This window comes from Pongo pygmaeus, chromosome 1 (genome assembly GCF_028885625.2).
Source record: "Pongo pygmaeus isolate AG05252 chromosome 1, NHGRI_mPonPyg2-v2.0_pri, whole genome shotgun sequence".
Lineage (NCBI taxonomy): Eukaryota > Metazoa > Chordata > Mammalia > Primates > Hominidae > Pongo > Pongo pygmaeus.
The window spans coordinates 13226798-13245479 of record NC_072373.2 but is presented as its reverse complement, the minus strand read 5'-3'; the positions used below and the strand labels follow the sequence as shown (position 1 = coordinate 13245479).

The following is an 18682-nucleotide window of genomic DNA, read 5'->3' as shown; positions in this document are numbered from 1 at the left end:
CAGAATCAGGCTTGCCTTCCTATCTGCTGACCTCAACCCTTGGCCCGGCTCCTTGATTCACTTGATAAGACAATGTCCCAGGAGGGACACACAGCTGTGCTGCAGAGTAAGGAGGGCTAAGAGGGCTGATCGAGTGTCTGGAGACCTGAGCCCTGTCCTGGCCCCGCCCGCTCACTTGCTGTGTGCACAGGGCATGCATCTTCCAGGGCCTGGTCTCCCGCTGTCTACAGTGAGAGCTGGACAAGGTTGTCCCCAAGGTCACTTTCTCTTGTCTGTCTTGCCTATTACACCCAATCGGTGACATAAACCAATCAGGTCGACCTCTTTCATATCTCTGAAATCCATCCGTTTCTTACCTGGATTCATCGTAAGTAGTGCAACAGCCTTCACCTCCTCCCACCAGGGACTGTCAAGCCTGTCTCTCAGCTTCTACGCCCCCAGCCAGTGATATTCTAAAACTAAACCCTGCTTCACATGGGCGCCTGCTCCAAACCCATCCCAGGCTCCTCATTGCCCTCATGACCAATACGCAGGCTTAGAAACGTGGCTCACATGGTGTTGCTTCTGGAAAGCCTCACCCATGAGCCCACCGCCCCACACAAGCCAGGATTCCTCCTCGGCTCCCTGGTCGCTGTCTGCTTCTCCAAAAGGTCATCTCCCTACGCTGTTCCTGTTTATTCACCGTCCTTTCCGCTTCTTGGGGGCTCAGCACCGTGACTTTCCTCTGGATATCCTAGCACCCACCACAGCATTGGCCCCTCAGTGAATGTTGGCTGGGTGAATGAGTGAAGTTTCTGAGTAATTGTTTTACTGTTTCTTAGCAGCTTTGGGGAAATATTTGATAGGAGATCAATCTATGATTATTAGCTAAATTGTGAGTAGAGATTCAAAGATTCATTATATTCGCTTTTGGTAATTTGTGACAATAACCAATTTCTACATTTGCAACAGAAGCAGAATTTTAGAGCTGGGAATCACTCTCGGGGTTATTTTGCCTCATGTTTAGGTTGAGACTGAGGACGCTGAGGCTGGGGAAGGTGTCTGTCCAGAGTCACACAGCCACCAGGCTGGGCCTCACACAGGGCCCCTGTCCCCCAGGACAGCAGCTTCCCACTGCCTCCGGTGATGGTCTTAGAACCAGCTCATGCAGAAAGCTTTGTGGCTGTTTGCTCCTTGGATTGGAAAATCAACCCAAGTAACTAAAGGCCCTAGGGCACGATTGAAGGAGGCAAGGGTTGCAAGGGTCTGAACAGGTCCTACTGCCTAGGACACAGAGCCCTGGGGAAGGGTTCAGGTTGGTCCCCACCATCCCTGCCATGTCCCAGTGCAGGAACATTCCACCTCCACCCCTCCCTCGGCAGAGAGCTCTTCTGGGAGGCCTGGAGCACACACAGCTGCTCTGCTACCATTAAGGGTACTGCTGTGGCAGGTCCCACTGGGTATTTACACCCTAAACGTGTGTGTGTTGGGTGGGGAAAGAGAAAGAAGAGGGCAAGAGAACAGAGAGGGTGAGGAGGAGAGGAAGCATGGGGAGGAGCGGGGTAAGTGAGAGGGAAGAGGGGTGCAGCAGGAGGGGGTGGGGCTGGAGCCAGTGAAACAGTTCAAGCTTTAGGGCCAGCAGAAGAGCAAAGTGCGTGTTCAGCAATTCCGGTCCCCCGAGGTCCTTCTCAGACACACGCCCAAGCACGGCCTGCACCCACTTACATGGGGGTGTCATCCCGGGCCTGGTCCTGGTGCCCTCCACCTCGCGGCCGTCGCGATCCACGCACCAGCAGTAGCCGGTGCTGCCGTGGCACTGGGTGGGCGCGTAGTGCCCGTGCGCATCGCACTCAGGAACGAACAGCCCCGGAGGAATGGGTCGCTGCGGGTCTGCCGCCCCCGCTGCCCCGAGAATGTGTTCTCGCTCGTGCTGGCACCGGGTTTTCTCCACCTCTATCAGAGAAACAGGCAACAAGAAAGCTGTCAGGTGCATTATCCGTCAGTGCTCCCTGGAGGGGCTGCAGGAGTCCTCGCAGCTCGCTCAGAACCACGAGGGGTTTTGTTTCATCAGTTATTCAAAATGCAGAAACATCATTATTATTGAATAGGTTTAACTGTCAACAAAATGATATTTACATCTCCTTTTTACTCCTAGGTAGTTCCTTTTAAAACATTTTTTAAAAATTGAGGCAAAAAGAATTGAAGCAAATTGATAGAACATAAAGTGAACTTTTTTTTGTTTTTTTGAGATGGAGTTTCTCTCCTGTTACCCAGGCTGGAGTGCAGTGGCACCATCTCGGCTCACTGCAACCTCTGCCTCCCGCGTTCAAGTGATTCTCCTGCCTCAGCCTCCCGAGTAGCTGGGATTACAGACGCCCACCACCACGCCTGGCTAATTTTGTATTTTTAGTAGAGACAGGGTTTCACCATGTTGGCCAGGCTGGTCTCGAATTCCTGGCCTTAGGTGATCCGCCTGCCTCGGCCTCCCAAAGTGCTGGGATTACAGGCATGAGCCACTGCGCCCTGCCAAGTGAACCATTTTTAAGTAAACAATTCAATGGTATTTAGTGCATTCACTATGCTAAGTAACCACCAACCTCTACCTAGTTCTGAAACATTTTCATCACCCCAAAAGAAAGCCCATATGCATTAAACAGTAGATCCCCGTTTCCCCCTTCTTCCCAGCCCCTGGCAACCATCAATCTGCAGTCTGTCTCTGCAGACTTACCTATCCTGGATATTTCGTATACACAGAATCATACAACATGTGACATTTGTGTCTGGCATCTTTCACTTAGCAGAATGTTCTCAAGCTTTATCCAAGTGGTAGCATGTGTTAGAACCCGCTTCATATTCATGACTGAATAACATTGCATTGTAGGGACAGATCATATTTTGCTTATCCATTTTGAACATCACTGAGTTTTATTTTAAGAAATTTTTGTGTTTGTTTTTTCTAAAAGTGTCATTTTTATCATCTCAAGCTTCTTTTTTTTTTTTTTTTTTTTTGAGACGGAGTCTCACTCTGTTGCCCAGGCTGGAGTGCAGTGGCATGATCTCAACTCACTGCAACCTATGCCTCCCGGGTTCAAGTGACTCTCCTGCCCTACGATCCCACATAGCTGGGATTACAGGCAAGCACCACCACATCTGGCTGATTTTTATATTTTTAGTAGAGACGGGGTTTCACCATATTGGCCATGCTAGCATCTCAAGCTTCTTGATAACCGACAAGTCAAGGCCAAAGATTTCAGGGAACAGATACCACCAAGTGCATTTACCAGCATTTGTATGTTTTCCTTTATTTACGTCCTGCTTTTTGGCATGGAAATTGACCTGTAAACTGTACAACTCAGATCTTAAGACAGGGAAATACAGTGAATACTCCATATCCATGGGTTCAACATTTGTGGATTCAACCAACCACAGATTGAAAATATTTGGAAAAATAAAAAGGATGGTTGCATTTGTACTGAACATGAACAGATTTCTTTTTTGTCATCATTTCCTAAACAATACAATATAACAACTTCTTACATGGCGTTCACATTGTATTAGGTATTGTAAGTGATCTAGAGATGATTTAAAGTATATGGGAGGGTGTACATGGGTTATATGCAAATACTACACCATTTTATATCAGGGACTTGAGTATCTGTGGATTTGTATCTTCAGGAACCAATGCCCCATGGATACTGAGGGACAGCTGTACTTCTAAAGCTGAGGAATTGCTAATAAGCAGCTATGGCCTGGAATAAACAACTTCCAAGCTGTACTGGGTTCCACACTGGTTAGAGTTCAGTCACCAGTCCAGAGTTGTAGCCTCTGCAGTATCGACCACACAAAGCAATGTCCAGACACTGGCAGGAGGTACCCATTGTCCATGTCACTGACTGCTAAGAGCTATACTTCATCCACGTCTTGTTGCCTCTCCCTCCCAGGTCTTTCCATGTGCTATTCTTTTTGTGACTCTCCTTCTCCCTGTCTGGTTAAGCCTTCAGAAATCAGCTTAGGCACCTAACTCCCTTCAGGAAGCCTGTTCAGCTCCCCAAGGCTGAGTCCAATCCCCTCTGTGAGCTCCCAGGGTGATCTGGGCTTGCCCACCCATACTTGTATCACACTGACTCTAAGGAGCTGTTCCTTGTCTATCTCCATGAAAAAAATCACTTTAACATTTAGTCAAGAAGCATTTACTCCATCAGGCACAGTGGCTCACACCTGTAATTCCAGTACTTTGGGAGGCCAAGGAGGGAGGATAACTTGAGCCCAGGAGTTCAAGACCAGCCTGGTCAACACAGCAAGACCCATCTCTACCAAAAATAAAAAACTTAGCTGGCTGTGGTGGCATGCACCTGTGGTCCCAGCTACCTGGGAGGGTGGGGCAGGAGGATCTCTAGAGCCCAGGAGTTTGAGGCTGCAGTGAGCCATGTTCACGCCACTACACTCCAGCCTGGGTGACAGAGCAAGACCCTGTCCCCCAAAAAACAAAACGAATACCCAAAATCCAAGAAGAACCTACTTGACTGTGCTGGGGGATGCACACAGGAATAACCCATAGCACCTGCCCTCAGGGAGCTTACAGTCTGGAGGGAAGCCAACAACTGAACACATATTTACAATTCGGTGAGTGGCTGCCTTGACAGAGGAGCCCAGGAGACAGCAGCTACAAAGAAGAGATCGTCCACAAGGCCTGGAGAGCCAAGGAATGCCTAGGTGCTTTTTTTTAAAACATATAATTTGTATTTCTATTTTTAATTCTGTCCATTTTCACTGCATTTTTTTTTTTTTTTTGAGACAGGATTTCACTCTGTCACCCAGGCTGGAATGCAGTGGTGCAATCTCAGCTCATTGCAACCTTCACCTCCCAGGCTCAAGCAATCCTCCCACCTCAGCCTCCTGAGTAGGTGGAATTACAGGCATGCATCACCACACTTGGCTAATTTTTTGTATTTTTAGTAGAGATGGGGTCTCACTAGGTTGCCCAGACTGGTCTCGAACTACTGAGCTTAAGTGATCCACCCATCTTGACCTCCCAAAGTACTAGGATTACAGGTGTGAGCCACCACGCCTGGCCACTTTATGTATTTTTTTTAAGTGGCAGGGTCTTGCTATGTTGCCCAGGCTGGCCTCCAACTCCTGGACTCAAGTCATCTTCCTGTCTCAGTCTTCTGTGCTTTTTTTTTTTTTTTTTTGAGATGGAGTTTTGCTCTTGTTGCCCAGGCTGGAGTGCAGTGGCGTGATCTCGGCTCACTGCAACCTCTGCTTCCTGGGTTCGAGTAATTCTCCTACCTCAGCCTCCCGAGTAGCTGGGATTACAGATGCTTGCCACCATGCCTGGCTAATTTTGTATTTTAAGTAGAGACGAGGTTTCACCGTGTTGGTCAGGCTGGTCTTGAACTCCTGACCTCAGGTGATCTGCCCGACTCAGCCTCCCAAAGTGCTGGGACTACAGGCATTAGCCACCGCGCCTGGCCTCCTCTGTGCTTTTTTGAATGAGTAGAAGATAGTGGTTGAATAGGTCTATGGTAGGGCTCAACTGACTTTTCCTGTTAAGAGGAAGAATAAATATTTTCGGCTTTGTGGGCCATGAGGTCTCTGTCACAACTATGCAACTCTGTGGTTGTAGCATGAAAGCAATCATGTTTCATACGTCAATGAATGAGTGTGGCTTTCCCAATAAAACTTTATTTACAAAAACAAACAGTGGGCCAGATTTGGCCTATGGGGACTATAGTTGCCAACCCCTGCTCTAGGGCATTACTAGTTATGTCAAGGGGAAATATGTACTTATTTGTATATATGTTTACATATGTGTACATTAATTAATATATACTAAAATGTTAATAATAAAAAATATACTATAATCACATAGACTATTATATATTTCTCAGCATTTTGCACCTGGGAATGTTTTTGATTCTCAGTTCCATTACTTTTTTTTTTTTTTTTTAAGTTAGAGTCTCACTCTGTCTTCCACAGGCTGGAGTGAAGTGGCCTGATCTCAGCTCACTGCAACCTCTGCCTCCTGGGTTCAAGCAATTCTCCTGTCTCAGCCTCCCAAGTAGCTGAGACTACAGGTGCCCACCACCATGTCTGGCTAATTTTGAATTTTTTTGGTAGAGATGGGGTTTCACTATGTTGGCAAGGTTGGTCTCGAACTCCTGACCTCAGGTGATCCACCCGCCTCGACCTCCCAAAGTGCTGGGATTACAGGTATGAGCCACCACGCCTGGCCTCAGTTCCATTACTTCTGGTGTCACCTTGCACGTGTCAATGATACAGATTAAGCTGTGCCTCCTGCAGCAGTGGAACAGGGATGGCAGTAATAACAGATCTCATAGGATTGTTTGAGGAGTCAGTGGGCGGTGACGAGACAAGGCACGCAGAGACATTTCAAGCTCTGCACCCAGATGTTCATTTGCAACCGGATCCCCGCAAGGTAGACACAATGATATTCCACAAGTGTGTTGCCAGTGAATATTTGAAGTACCTTTGTCTGTGTTGCCATTTCTCATGTTGGCTTGCTTAACGTGGTTGCTCCCTTGGTGAGAAGCAGTTAGCATGCCAGAAAAGTATTTGTTGAACCCGGCAAGAGAAAACTATGCATGCTTTTCTTTTGTCCCAGAGGCTAATTAATATAAAAAACAAAACAAAACATTTGATGTAGGAAGCACCAAACAAAGATACAAGCAAGCCATCTGGTTAGAATAAAAAATGTCTAGCTGGGCTTGGTGGCTCACACCTGTAATCCCAACACTTTGAGAGGCTGAGGTGGGTGGATCACCTGAGGATAGGAGTTTGAGACCAGCCTGGCCAACATGGAGAAACCCCGTCTGTACTAAAAATACAAAAATTAGTTGGGTGTGGTGGCAGGCGCCTGTAATCCCAGCTACTCGGGAGGCTGAGGCTGGAGAATCGTTTGAACCCAGGAGGCAGAGGTTGCAGTGAACCGAGATTGTGCCATTGCACTCCAGCCTGGGCGACAAGAGCAAAACTCCGTCTCAAAAAAAAAAAACCATCTGGTTTTGTTCACTCTTGAATGTAAAACGTGTTTACTTCCACAAAATTTTACATTGGCATAGGGTTTTAGAGTTTTCATATAAGCTGTTTCCATTCACAGATATATTTCATTTGATTCTCATTGCAATCCTACGTGATAAGCAACTGCAGTTTTTACACCAAATGAGGAAACTGGAACTCAGAGAAGTTGAGACTCCTTCAGGCCACAGCACTGGTTGGTGGCTCAGTTCTAACGAGAACCTAGGTCTCTGGGCTTCCGGTCTAGCCCCGCCCTTCCGGTCTGGCATCTGGCGTCCACATTGCCAGTGCTCAGTTGGCTCCCTCACATTGAACCTGTTATGACAACAATGATGTACACACATTACCTTAGCACATTCACCGAAATTACCTGTGCATCCACAGACCCATTTTCCTACCAATCACATCTGCATACAGTGGTGCTTTTCCAGTTAGAAAACAAAACTGCTATCCTGTGTGCTGTCAACCAAACAAAACTTTTCAGGCAGTAAGTGTTGTTCCACTTTATGTGGCCAACAGAGTTGTGTTAACAAAGTATTTGGTCAGCACACAAAATCTCAAGGGATCTAGCATTTACAGTGGAACTTTGAAGTACTGTATCTTGAACTTGTAAAAAGGAGGGGGAACCTCAACTGTACTCAGGAAATAGAATCTCAAGTGTGTTTATAAAAAGCTGTGATCTCGGTGGACTTCCTGGGCCAGCAGACAGTGGGAGCAGCCCAGGGGCTCTAGGGAGAGCTCCGTGCTGAGTCTCCCAGGCCCCCATGGGAAACTTTCCATTAAAGGCCTGGTGGATGGGGTGGGGGTAGTGGGGATGCTAAAGACGCATTTCCTGAGCTTGTTTCTGGTTGATACATTGATGACTCAGACAAGCGTCTTCTTACTCATCTAGCTGGAGCTGCTAGGGAAGAAAGCATTCAAGACCTGATACTTATCTGAGGAATGGCAGAAAGTCTGGGGTGACTTTTCTCAAGGTGGGGGGACAAAGAGAATGAGAGGAAAATGAAACAGAGTGTAAACCAAAAATAAAATTCCAAGTCCCCCAACCATCAGAATGGACCCCTCCTCTCAGCCAAGGGCATTCCAAAATCAACCTATGAAACTGCTTCAGGCTGTGAGAGGAAGGGGAGGGTTGGCCATGTCTCATTACCATTAACATCAACACGGACCTTAAGACTGAAAGAATAGGCCGGGCGCTGTGGCTCTCACCTGTAATCCCAGCACTTTGGGAGGCCGAGGCGGGTGGATCACTTGAGGTCAGGAGTTTGAGACCAGCCTGGCCACGTGGTGAGACCCCATCTCTACTAAAAATACAAAAATTAGCTGGGCGTGGTGACAGGCGCCTGTAATCCTAGCTACTTGGGAGGCTGAGGCACGAGAATCGCTTGAACCCAGGGGGTGGAGGTTTCAGTGAGCTGAGATTGCGCCACTGCACTCCAGCCTGGGTGACAAAGTGAGACTCTATCTCAATTAAAACAACAACAACAACAACAACAACAAAACCTGGCAGAACAGACTCTTTAAGTCTGATAAGAAACATCTACAATCTGTTCTTTCTGAAGCCGGCTACCTGGAGGCTTCATCTGCATGATTAAACTTTGGTCTCCACAAGCCCTTATCATAACCCAGAAATTCCTTTCTATTGGTTCCAGGTTTTTAGATAATAACCAATTGACAATCAGAAAATCTTTGAATCTGCCTATGACCTGGAAGCTCTCCCTCCTACACTCGGCTCCCAGTTGTCCCACCTTTCTGGACGAAACCAACATACATCTTACCTGTATTGATTGATGTCTTATGTCTCCCTAAGATCTATAAAACCAAGCTGTAGCCTGACCACCTTGGGCACATGACATCAGAACCTCCTGAGGCTGTGTCACAGGCATGTCCTTAACTTGGGCAAAATAAATTGTTAAATTGATTGAGACTTGTCTCAGATACTTTTTGGTTTACAAGAAGGAGAACTAAGAAGAAAGTACATTCTTGACCTTGGATTTGCATTCCATCCCTTGCTTGATTAAATTGGTTTCTCTGTGTTCATTCAAATAAATGACCATTGTAGCCTCTCATATACTCAGCAGAGTGGAGAGAGGGGAGGTGCTCACAGATGTCAAGACTCTGTGGGAAGAGATGACATGCAACCGCGGGAGAACCCATGGGCTACTCAGAATGGAACTTGTTTGGGAAGGTGCTGTTTATTCAGCATCTTCCTGCACAGAGTCCACGCCCCACTACAGGGGCAGCTACTCCCAGGGCCTACACAGGTTCTGAGCATGCACCTCTGGGACACACATCTCTGGACAAGGTCACTCGGGTGCAGTGAACAGTCCCTGGTCTCTGCTGGCTTTGAGAATTTTTTTTTTTTTTTTTTTTTTTTTTTTTTTTTGGAGACAGAATATCACTGTCGCCTGGCCTGGAGTGAAGTGGTGCAATCTCAGCTCACTGCAACCTCTGCCTCCAGGGTTCAAGCGATTCTCCTGCCTCAGCCTCCCAAGTAGCTGGGATTACAGGCGCCTGCCACTGCGCCCAGTTAATTTTCTGTATTTTTAGTAGAGACGGGGTTTCACCATGTTGGCCAGGCTGGTCTCGAACTCCTGACCTCGTGATTCACCCGCCTCGGCCTCCCAAAGTGCTGGGATTACAGGCTTGAGCCACCACGCCCAGCCTGGCTTTGAGATTTTGCTGGCTTATAGCCCCATCTCATTCACTGCCAAATAGACACTTGTTAGTCCAAGCAAGACTGCCAAATTTCCAAGAAGGGGAATTTACAAGTCAACGGGGCAATGTCCGTCTGACATGGTCTTCATCCTCATGTTCCTAGGGGCCACTAAGAACAACACTACTAATAATAGTGATAGCAATAACAATAATGGTGATGACAGCTTTCTTTACTTATGAACTCTCTTCACGTCCCTTCCCAACATTTACCCCCATTCTCACAGGGCTAGAGAGGAAGACGAATGGCCAGGGAGGGGCACTGAACTCACAGTTAGGAAAAGGCAAACAAAGAAGGGAAAACAGAAAGGTTGTAAACCAGCATGGAAGAGAGCTCGCACTCCTCCTCTGTGTGCAGTCTCTTCTGTCGCGGTGTGAAACTGCATTGTTGAGTTTCATCACACCTGTTTCCTGGAGCAGCTCTTGGCTCCTGGCTGCCTTCCTCTCCCGAAATTCTACCACTGCAGGCTTTTAAAATCACTGTAGTCATCATACTTTTCAGGTCAAGAGCCCCATGGACACGTGAAGCACTTACTCACTAGTGTTATAAGCATTTAGTGAAAGCTGCCATCAGCCAGCCGCCCTGCAAGGGCTAAATAGGAGAGTCCTTGATTGTACAGGCTAGTGCAAAAGATGAGGGCCCTGGTCAGTGGCACAGTGGGAGAAGCGGCTGGCCGTGGTCTGGACAGGCTGCTATAGGACAGAGAGGAAAAGCACCACACCTGCCTTGGTCAGGGGCTTGGCTGACATTAAAGACAATAAATCAGGCTGGGCGCGGTGGCTCACACCTGTAATCCCAGCACTCTGGGAAGCTGACGCAGGCAGATCACCTGAGGCAAGGAGTTCGAGACCAGCCTGGCTAACATGGTGAAACCCCGTATCTACTAAAAACACAAAAATTAGCCAGTCGCAGTGGCACATGCGTATAATCCCAGCTACTCGGGAGGTTGAGGCAGGAGAATCGCTTGAACCCGGGAGGCGGAGGTTGCAGTGAGCCGAGATGGCACCACTGCACTCCAGTCTGAGCAACAGAGCGAGACTCTGTCAAAAAAAAAAAAAAAAAAAATGACGATAAATCTGCGGTGTCTCCAATACACCCAGCCGCAGCAGCCTAGGCGCAGTGGCTGAACTGACTTAAGACAAGAGCTTTGCAGGCTGAGAGTGCAGACGGATAGGAAGTCAAGAAATTCCAGGTATTGGTGAGGACGGTTGACTTTGTGCTTCCTGGGGTTAGGTTACAGAGGACTTCAAGAAAAAGAAGAGATGGAGGAACCACAGGCTCAGCGATGACTCCGCGGATTTGGAAATGAGGCCGTGTGAGAGTCACAAGGGAAGGAGGTGGCGGTCAGACGCGGCCACAGGCATCAAGACCGGGAGCTTTTCAAGCCTTTGGGTGGCCTGGTTTGGACCCTCCTCAACCTCAACTCCCCCATTTGCCTGACTGCCCCTCCTCCTCATTATTCCTCCGTGCCTCCTATTCAAATCTCACCTGTCCTTCAAGGCTGAGTGCAAATCCTCCCTCTCTCACTTTCCCCAGCTTTTTTAGCCCACTTGCATCTCTGCTTCCTGCTGCTAGTTATCACTCCTAGTGAATAAGTAGTAGTTGTCACTCCTAGTGAATAAGTAGTAGTTGTCACTCCTAGTGAATAAGTAGTAGTTGTCCCTCCTAGTGAATAAGTAGTAGTTGTCCCTCCTAGTGAATAAGTAGTAGTTGTCCCTCCTAGTGAATAAGTAGTAGTTGTCCCTCCTAGTGAATAAGTAGTAGTTGTCCCTCCTAGTGAATAACTAGTAGTTGTCCCTCCTAGTGAATAACTAGTAGTTGTCCCTCCTAGTGAATAACTAGTAGTTGTCCCTCCTAGTGAATAACTAGTAGTTATTCACTGCTAATTTCAAGTATTCCCTTTTCCTGCCCAGTTACAGTGCAGACTCCTCCAGGGTGGAGTCGTTTTACTGTTCATGTGTCAAGCACAGTGACAGGCACACAAGAGATGCTTAAGAAATATTTAACTATTGGTCCTGGCTATGCTACTAGTTAGTTGGATGCCTCGGACAAATTATCTAGTCTCTCTAACCCCCATATCTTCATGCACTCAGCGGGGCTAATCGTACCAGCAGTGACATGCACCAGCCAGAAATGCAGAAAACCCTGAGGTGTGCTGTCCTGGATACCAAATGAAGAAAGTGTTTCAGGAAGGAGGGTGAGACCAACTGTGCCAAGTGCTATCAAGAAATGAGGCCTCAGGCCAGGCACGATGGCTCACGCCTGTAATCCCAGAACTTTGGGAGGCAGAGGTGGGCAGATCACTTGAGGCCAGGATTTCAGGATAAGCCTGGCCAACATGGTGAAATCCCGTCTCTACTAAAAATACAAAAATTAGCCTGGTGTGGTGGCAAGCACCTGTAATCCCAGCTACTCAGGAGGCTGAGGCAGGAGGATTGCTTGAACCCGGGAGTTGGAGTCTGCAGTGAGCTGAGATGGAGCCACTGCACTCCAGCCTGGGCAACAGAGTGAGATCCTGTCCCAAACAACAACAACAACAGCAGCCAAGCGTGGTGGTACACACCTGTAATCCCAGCTACTCAGGAGACTGAGGCACAAGAATCGCTTGAACCCGGGAGGCAGATGTTGCAGTGAGCAGAGATCGTGTCACTGCACTCCAGCCTGAATGACAGAGTGAGACTCTGTCTCAAAAAAAAGAAAAAAGAAAAAAAGAAAAAGAAACGAGGCCTCAGATCTAACAAAGGGAGGGTTGTTGCTGACTTTTATGAGAGCAATTTGGGTGTTGTGGTGGGGAAAGAAGCTGACTGCAGTGGTTAGAGAGAGAATGAGAGACTCTGGAAGAATGCAGGCACTTACTTTTTAGAGCCCAGTTCCAGATGGATTAACTAGATAACAAAATCCATAGCCCACGGGTGACATTTACAAAGCAACACGGTGATAAGGAAGGGTGAAGGGACACACCACCAACTTGTCATCTTTGTGTGGAAGACAGCAGAGGAAAGGGGCAGAGCATCTCACAGTGTGGGAACAGGCAAGCCCCAGCGCTAACAGGCACTCTAGAAGGTACTGCAGGCCAATGTAAAAACAGCAGCAAAACTGGGAGGGTTTTTCTTACTTTAAGTTGAAGACTAAGCTGGGAGCAGTGGCTCACGCTTATAATCCCAGCACTTTGGGAGGCCAAGGCGAGTGGATCACGAGGTCAGGAGATAGAGACCATCCTGGCTAACACGGTGAAACGCTGTCTCTACTAAAAATACAAAAAATTAGCCGGGCACGGTGGCGGGCACCTGCAGTCTCAGCTATTCAGGAGGCTGAGGCAGGAGAATGGCGTGAACCCGGGAGGCAGAGCTTGCAGTGAGCCGAGATCATGCCACTGCACTCCAGCCTGGGTGACAGAGCGAGACTCTGTCTCAAAAAAAAAAAGTTAAAGACTAAAGGGGCTGGAAGAGCTAGACCCTACGAAATTGACTGGGCTGTCAGGGCATCACGCTGGGAAGACAGTGCTGAGAGTGGGATCAAACTTAAGCAGGATGGAGCCCGGCACAGTGGCACATGCCTGTAATCCCAGCACTTTGGGAGGCTGAGGTGGGCAAATCAGTGAGGTTGGGAGTTCGAGACCAGCCTGGCCAACACGGTGAAACCCCATCTCTACTAAAAATACAAAATTAGCTTGGCATGGTGGTGTGCGACTGTAGTCACAGCTACTCGGGAGGCTGAGGCAGGAGAGTCATTTGAACCTGGGAGGCGGAGGTTGCAGTGAGCCGAGATCACACCACTGCACTCCAGCCTGGGTAACATCGTCTCAAGAAAACAAAAAACAGACAAACAAAAAAATGTAAGCAAAGACCAGGGAAGAGAAGGTCCAGATATAGGCGGGGGATGGGGAGAGAGCCAGGAAATCTCAAAAGCAAATTGTAATGCTTTTTTTTTTTTTTTGAAGACGCAAGAGTGTTCTGTTCTGCTGAAAGCATATTTACTGGCAGTCTAAACACAAGAACCTAAACAACTGCTTTTGGAAACCATAAATAACACACGATCATAATTTTGTAAGATACAACTCTCAAAATATTTGAACCAATTGTCTGTTTTTTTCTGATTGCAAAATGATTCATATGCCATAAACTTTGACAGAAAATTTCATTTACTAAAAAGATTTCTTCTAATTTACCTTACATTTTGCTATTTTTAAAACAATACTGGGCAAAAATTATGTGCTATATAAGTGTTAGCTATTATTACTTTAGTATTATCTCTTCCACTAGATAAAAATTTCACTTTTTTAAACTATTGTTTGATGTAGTAGATATCTATTCATATTATTTTAGGGAGGCATTCTTTAGTGAAGACACGTCAGAAAGGAAAAGTGGTCAAAAACAGCTTACCTGAATTTTAAAATGAACAAAAATCTATAAACATCAACTAACTTCTGTACAGAGCATAGTAGCTAATTATCCAGCCCGCACTTTCTAATAGTAATAATATCATCATAAATGTGCACAGTGCCCTCACTGGTCAAAGTTCTTTAACTAAAGTAACAGGAACCACTCTGACTTAACCTAAACCCAAAGGAAGAATTTATTATGAAAATATAGTTATGTCATGTGAATCAAAAAAGGGACTGGAACCAGAAATAGACAACTGTCAGGAACTAAGAGCTCCTGTCTCCTTGTCACTCACTTGCTTTATTTTTCTCTTGGGAAACTGACTGTCCTCTGCTTCTCCACCCATATACCGAATAAAGCTACCTCTCCACTTCCAAATTACAAATACAGTTTTAGCTGTTATTTCGTTGCAATGAATAGAATTAGACTATCACCATTTTGCTCCCCCCATTAGAAATGAGTGGACCCAGATAATGAGCATGAGTTCCAACTAATAAATGAGAAAGTAATGATGAAATTAGAATATCACCATTTGTCACCCCCTAGAAATTAATGGATCTAGGCAGTAATCATCAATAGCTCCTAACATCACAAAAAGTGAGACAAGCAGACATGCACTCCCGATGAAAGATCACACCACGACCTATTGTCTTGCCAAAAGGATTGAATCTAAGTCTGATCAAGCCTCTGACAATCTGCAGGCAATTTAGAGGACAAAGGAGCATGTAGTGCTGTACAATGAGTGTGCAATCAGCAAGACCCAGACTGTGGGAAACTACATATCTAAAGGCATGGGTTCTTCAACAGACCAAATGCAAGGAAAAGAAAGGGATGGAGAAGAAAACTATAGATAGAAAAATGAGCAGCACCAAACCTACAATGACTAGGAATGCACTTAAGTGTGATAAAGCTATTAGAAATGCAAGGAAGAGATAACTACAAATGTCAGGTTAGTGGTTGCTTTTGAGGAGAGAGAAGAGGCTATGATTGGGGCAGGTGGGGCTCCTGGGGCTGCTGGTAAAGCTCTACTTCAAGATCTGAGTGGTAGTAACAACCAGGCTCACCTTAGAGTAACTCCTTGAACTACATATTGCTTGCATCTATGTTTTATTTTTACAATATAAAGATAGGAAAAAAATGGAAGATGAGAGAGTAGGAAGTGGAGGCAGCAATTCCAGACAATCTCGATGAAGAGTTAAACTATAAAGGGGAGGAGGGAGAGGGGATGGCAGTGAAAGAGGGATGCAGGGTTGAGGGAAAGCTTCATTTTGTTGATTATTTTTAAATTTTTTTGGGGAAAGGGTCCAGCTCTGTCACCCCAGGCTGGAGTGCAGGGGCACGATCATAGCTCACTGCAGCCTTGAACTCCCGGGCTCAAGTGATGCTCTTGCCTCGGCCTTGTGAATAGCTGGAACTACAGGTGTGTGCTAATTTTTAAATGCCATGCCTAGAAGTTTTAAATTTTTTGATAGAAATGGGATCTTGCTATGTTGTCCAGGGTGTTCTTAAACTCCTGGACCAGGTTTTACATTTCTAACCCAAGACATTTTATGCCTCTCTTTGATCCTCTAATAAACTCCCCTATGTTACAAAAACCTAGCCAGTTACATTCCCTCAGATGTTGTCCAGGCAAGGTCAGGGTCAGTGGCTATGGTGGCCGACCTCCAAGATGGCCCTCATTCTCCCCACCGCCTGGTCTTCCATACTTGGGCAGACCCCTGTCACACTGCAAGAGGGATGGCCCGAGACTGATGGTATCAACAGAAGCGATACTTGTCACTTCCAAGATTCGTTTATAAAAGACTGGGGCTTCCATCTTGGTCAGTCTCTCTCTCTCTCTCTCTCTCATTTGACTTGCTGTGGAGGCAGCCAGCTGCTAGGTCTTGAAGACACTTAGCCATCCCTGTAGAGAGACCCATGTTGCGAGGAACTGAGGCCTGCCGAGAACCACGCGGGTCCTTCAGCAGGGATCCTTCTTTGCCATCACAGAAGACCACAGCCCCGACTAATGTCTCAGCAACAACCTCATGAGAGTCCCTGGGTCCAGGGACCACCCAGGAAAGCTGCTCCTGAACTCCCGACCCACAGAAACTGTGAGAAAATAAATGTTTATTGTTTTAAGTGGCTAACTTTGGGGATGATTTGTTATGCAACAATAGAAAACTAATATGGTGGCTTTCTAACTTTCTAACCATGACCCACAGAAAGAAATACATTTTATTCAGCATCCCAGTACACCAGCCCATGCACACTTAGACACACATACACATGTGCACACACACACGCACACATGCTGGCATGCACTCACCCATGCACATACACAAATATACATACAAGTATTGCTTCATGAAACAATACTTACTCCTACTACATACATTCTCCTCACTCTGATATTTTCTAGATTATTGTTTGCTATTTCAACATGCCATTTAAAAGAAAGTGAGAACAGCAAGCCACTAAACTAACTTTACAATCCATACACAGGGTGTGGAGCAGCGTGCAGAAGACAGAGAGGAACAAATCGCAATTTCTTATAGTTTGTCTGTCATCAATTGACATTGCTGTAGCCATGATCTTAACTGGCTCACCTTCAAAGCCAGTTTAGCTTTCTTTTGGAAACTAGCCCCTTCTGTATACAGTAAGTAACAAATAAGTGTTGTATGATCCCTGTCCTTCACTATGATAGGCACCAGGAGACCAGATGACACTGTGTATTATTTTTCTCCGTGTAACGTTTCATAAAGTATTTATTTATTTATTTATTATTTAGAGATGGAGTATTTCTCTGTCACCCAGGCTGGAGTGCAGTGGTGCAATCTTGGCTTACTGAAACCTCTGCCTCCTGGGCTCAAGCTATTCTCTTGCCTTAACCTCCTGAGTAACTGGGATTACAGGCATGCGCCACCACGCCCAGCTAATTTTTTTTTTTTTTTTTTTTTTTGAGATGGAGTTTTGCTCTTGTTGCCCAGGCTGGAATGCAATGGTGTGATCTTGGATCACCTCAACCTCTGCCCCCCAGGTTCAAGTGATTCTCCTGCCTCAGGCTCCCAAGTAGCTGGGATTACAGGCATGCACCTCCACACCCGGCTAATTTTGTATTTTTAATAGAGACGGGGTTTCTCCATGTTGGTCAGGCTGGTCTTGAACTCCCGACCTCAGGTGATCCACCCGCCTTGGCCTCCCAAAATGCTGGGATTATAGGCATGAGCCACTGCGTCCAGTCTTCATAAAGTATTTTAGTCATACACAATTTAGAATAATATGATGAAAATATCTGTATTCATATTCCGACTGAAAAATAAAACATTAGAAACACAGATGCAGCTCTTGTGCTGCAGTCTGAATGTTTATGTCCCCTTCCAAATTCATATACTGAAATCCTAACTTCCAAGGTGATGGCGTTGGGGGTGAGGCCACCAGGAGGTGACTAGGTCATGAAAGGGGGGCCCTAATGAATGGCCTTTGTGGTGCCCTTATAATAGTGTCCCCAAAGAGACCTCTTGCTCTTTCTACCATATAAGGACATTGCAGAAAGATGTCTGGCCGCCTGTGAACTAGGAAGTGAGCCTTCGCCAGACACTCAACTTGTCAGCACGTCGATCTCAGACTTTCCAGCCTTTGGAACTGTGAGAAACAAGTTTCTGTTGTTTATAAACTCCCCGTGTATGGTATTTTGCCAGAGCAGCCCCAAACAGACTAAGACACACCATGTATCCCTCCCCAGTCCCAATTCTCTCTCTCCCATTACAGAGGTAACCTCTGCCCTGAACTTTTCGTTTCTCATTCACTATGCATGTTGTAGCTTTCTTATGTATGTACATAACATAACACATGTAGGTATATTTTCACATAGGCTTATGTTTTATACACATGGGGCCATGCTATACATATCCTTTTATAATTTCTTTTGCTCAACATTACGCTTTTGAGACTTACCCCTGAACTCTAGTTCATTCATTTTAACTGCTTTGTGTCATTTCATTGTAAGGATTATACCAACAGTCATCTGTTTGTTCTCTTGTTTGCAGTCATTTATATTTTTTTCTATTACAAACAAAACTCAATGAACATTCTTACACGTTTTTAGTGCACAATCTCTCCAGTAAATAACCAAATGTTAAACTTCTTAAGGGAACAAGATCCAATATCGAAACAATCCTGGAAAACAGCCCTTATTGGTTTTAACTTTGTCCCATCTTTAGATTCCAGCCTACACGCCTGGATCTGTTTCTGTTTAGTCAACAGAGTTTTCAAGAGGGGACAAAAAGTCAGGTTAAAAAAACAAAAAAACAAAACTGGAAACATCTGCTTCTCTTTAAGCTGGAGATGTGAAGCAAGCCTGAGGAAATAATGAATATTAATCATTTTTAATAGTAGCTGGAATGTGTTGACTCAAATGATCATAAACTCTTCTCTATTTAACCTGCCCATTAAAATCTATGAGTAGTGGTATTTGTTCCCATAATTTCAGGAACAAAAGGTTGCTTTGCCTGGGTTTATCGAAGCCAGGAGTCAGCAACTTTTTCTGTTAAGAGCCCACGTAGTAGGCTATTTATCCTTTTTTTTT

General features: G+C 46.0%; 1 protein-coding gene across 1 annotated transcript in view; it reads right to left on the bottom strand.

The window, feature by feature from the left end:
* The window catches only part of NID1 (nidogen 1), an 89972-nt gene that overhangs the window by 16667 nt on the left and 54623 nt on the right, over positions 1-18682 (bottom strand). Inside the window, exon 13 of the mRNA XM_054501877.2 lies at positions 1705-1932. Coding sequence (XP_054357852.1) covers positions 1705-1932 — 228 coding nt within the window. The remainder of the gene's footprint in view (positions 1-1704; positions 1933-18682) is intronic.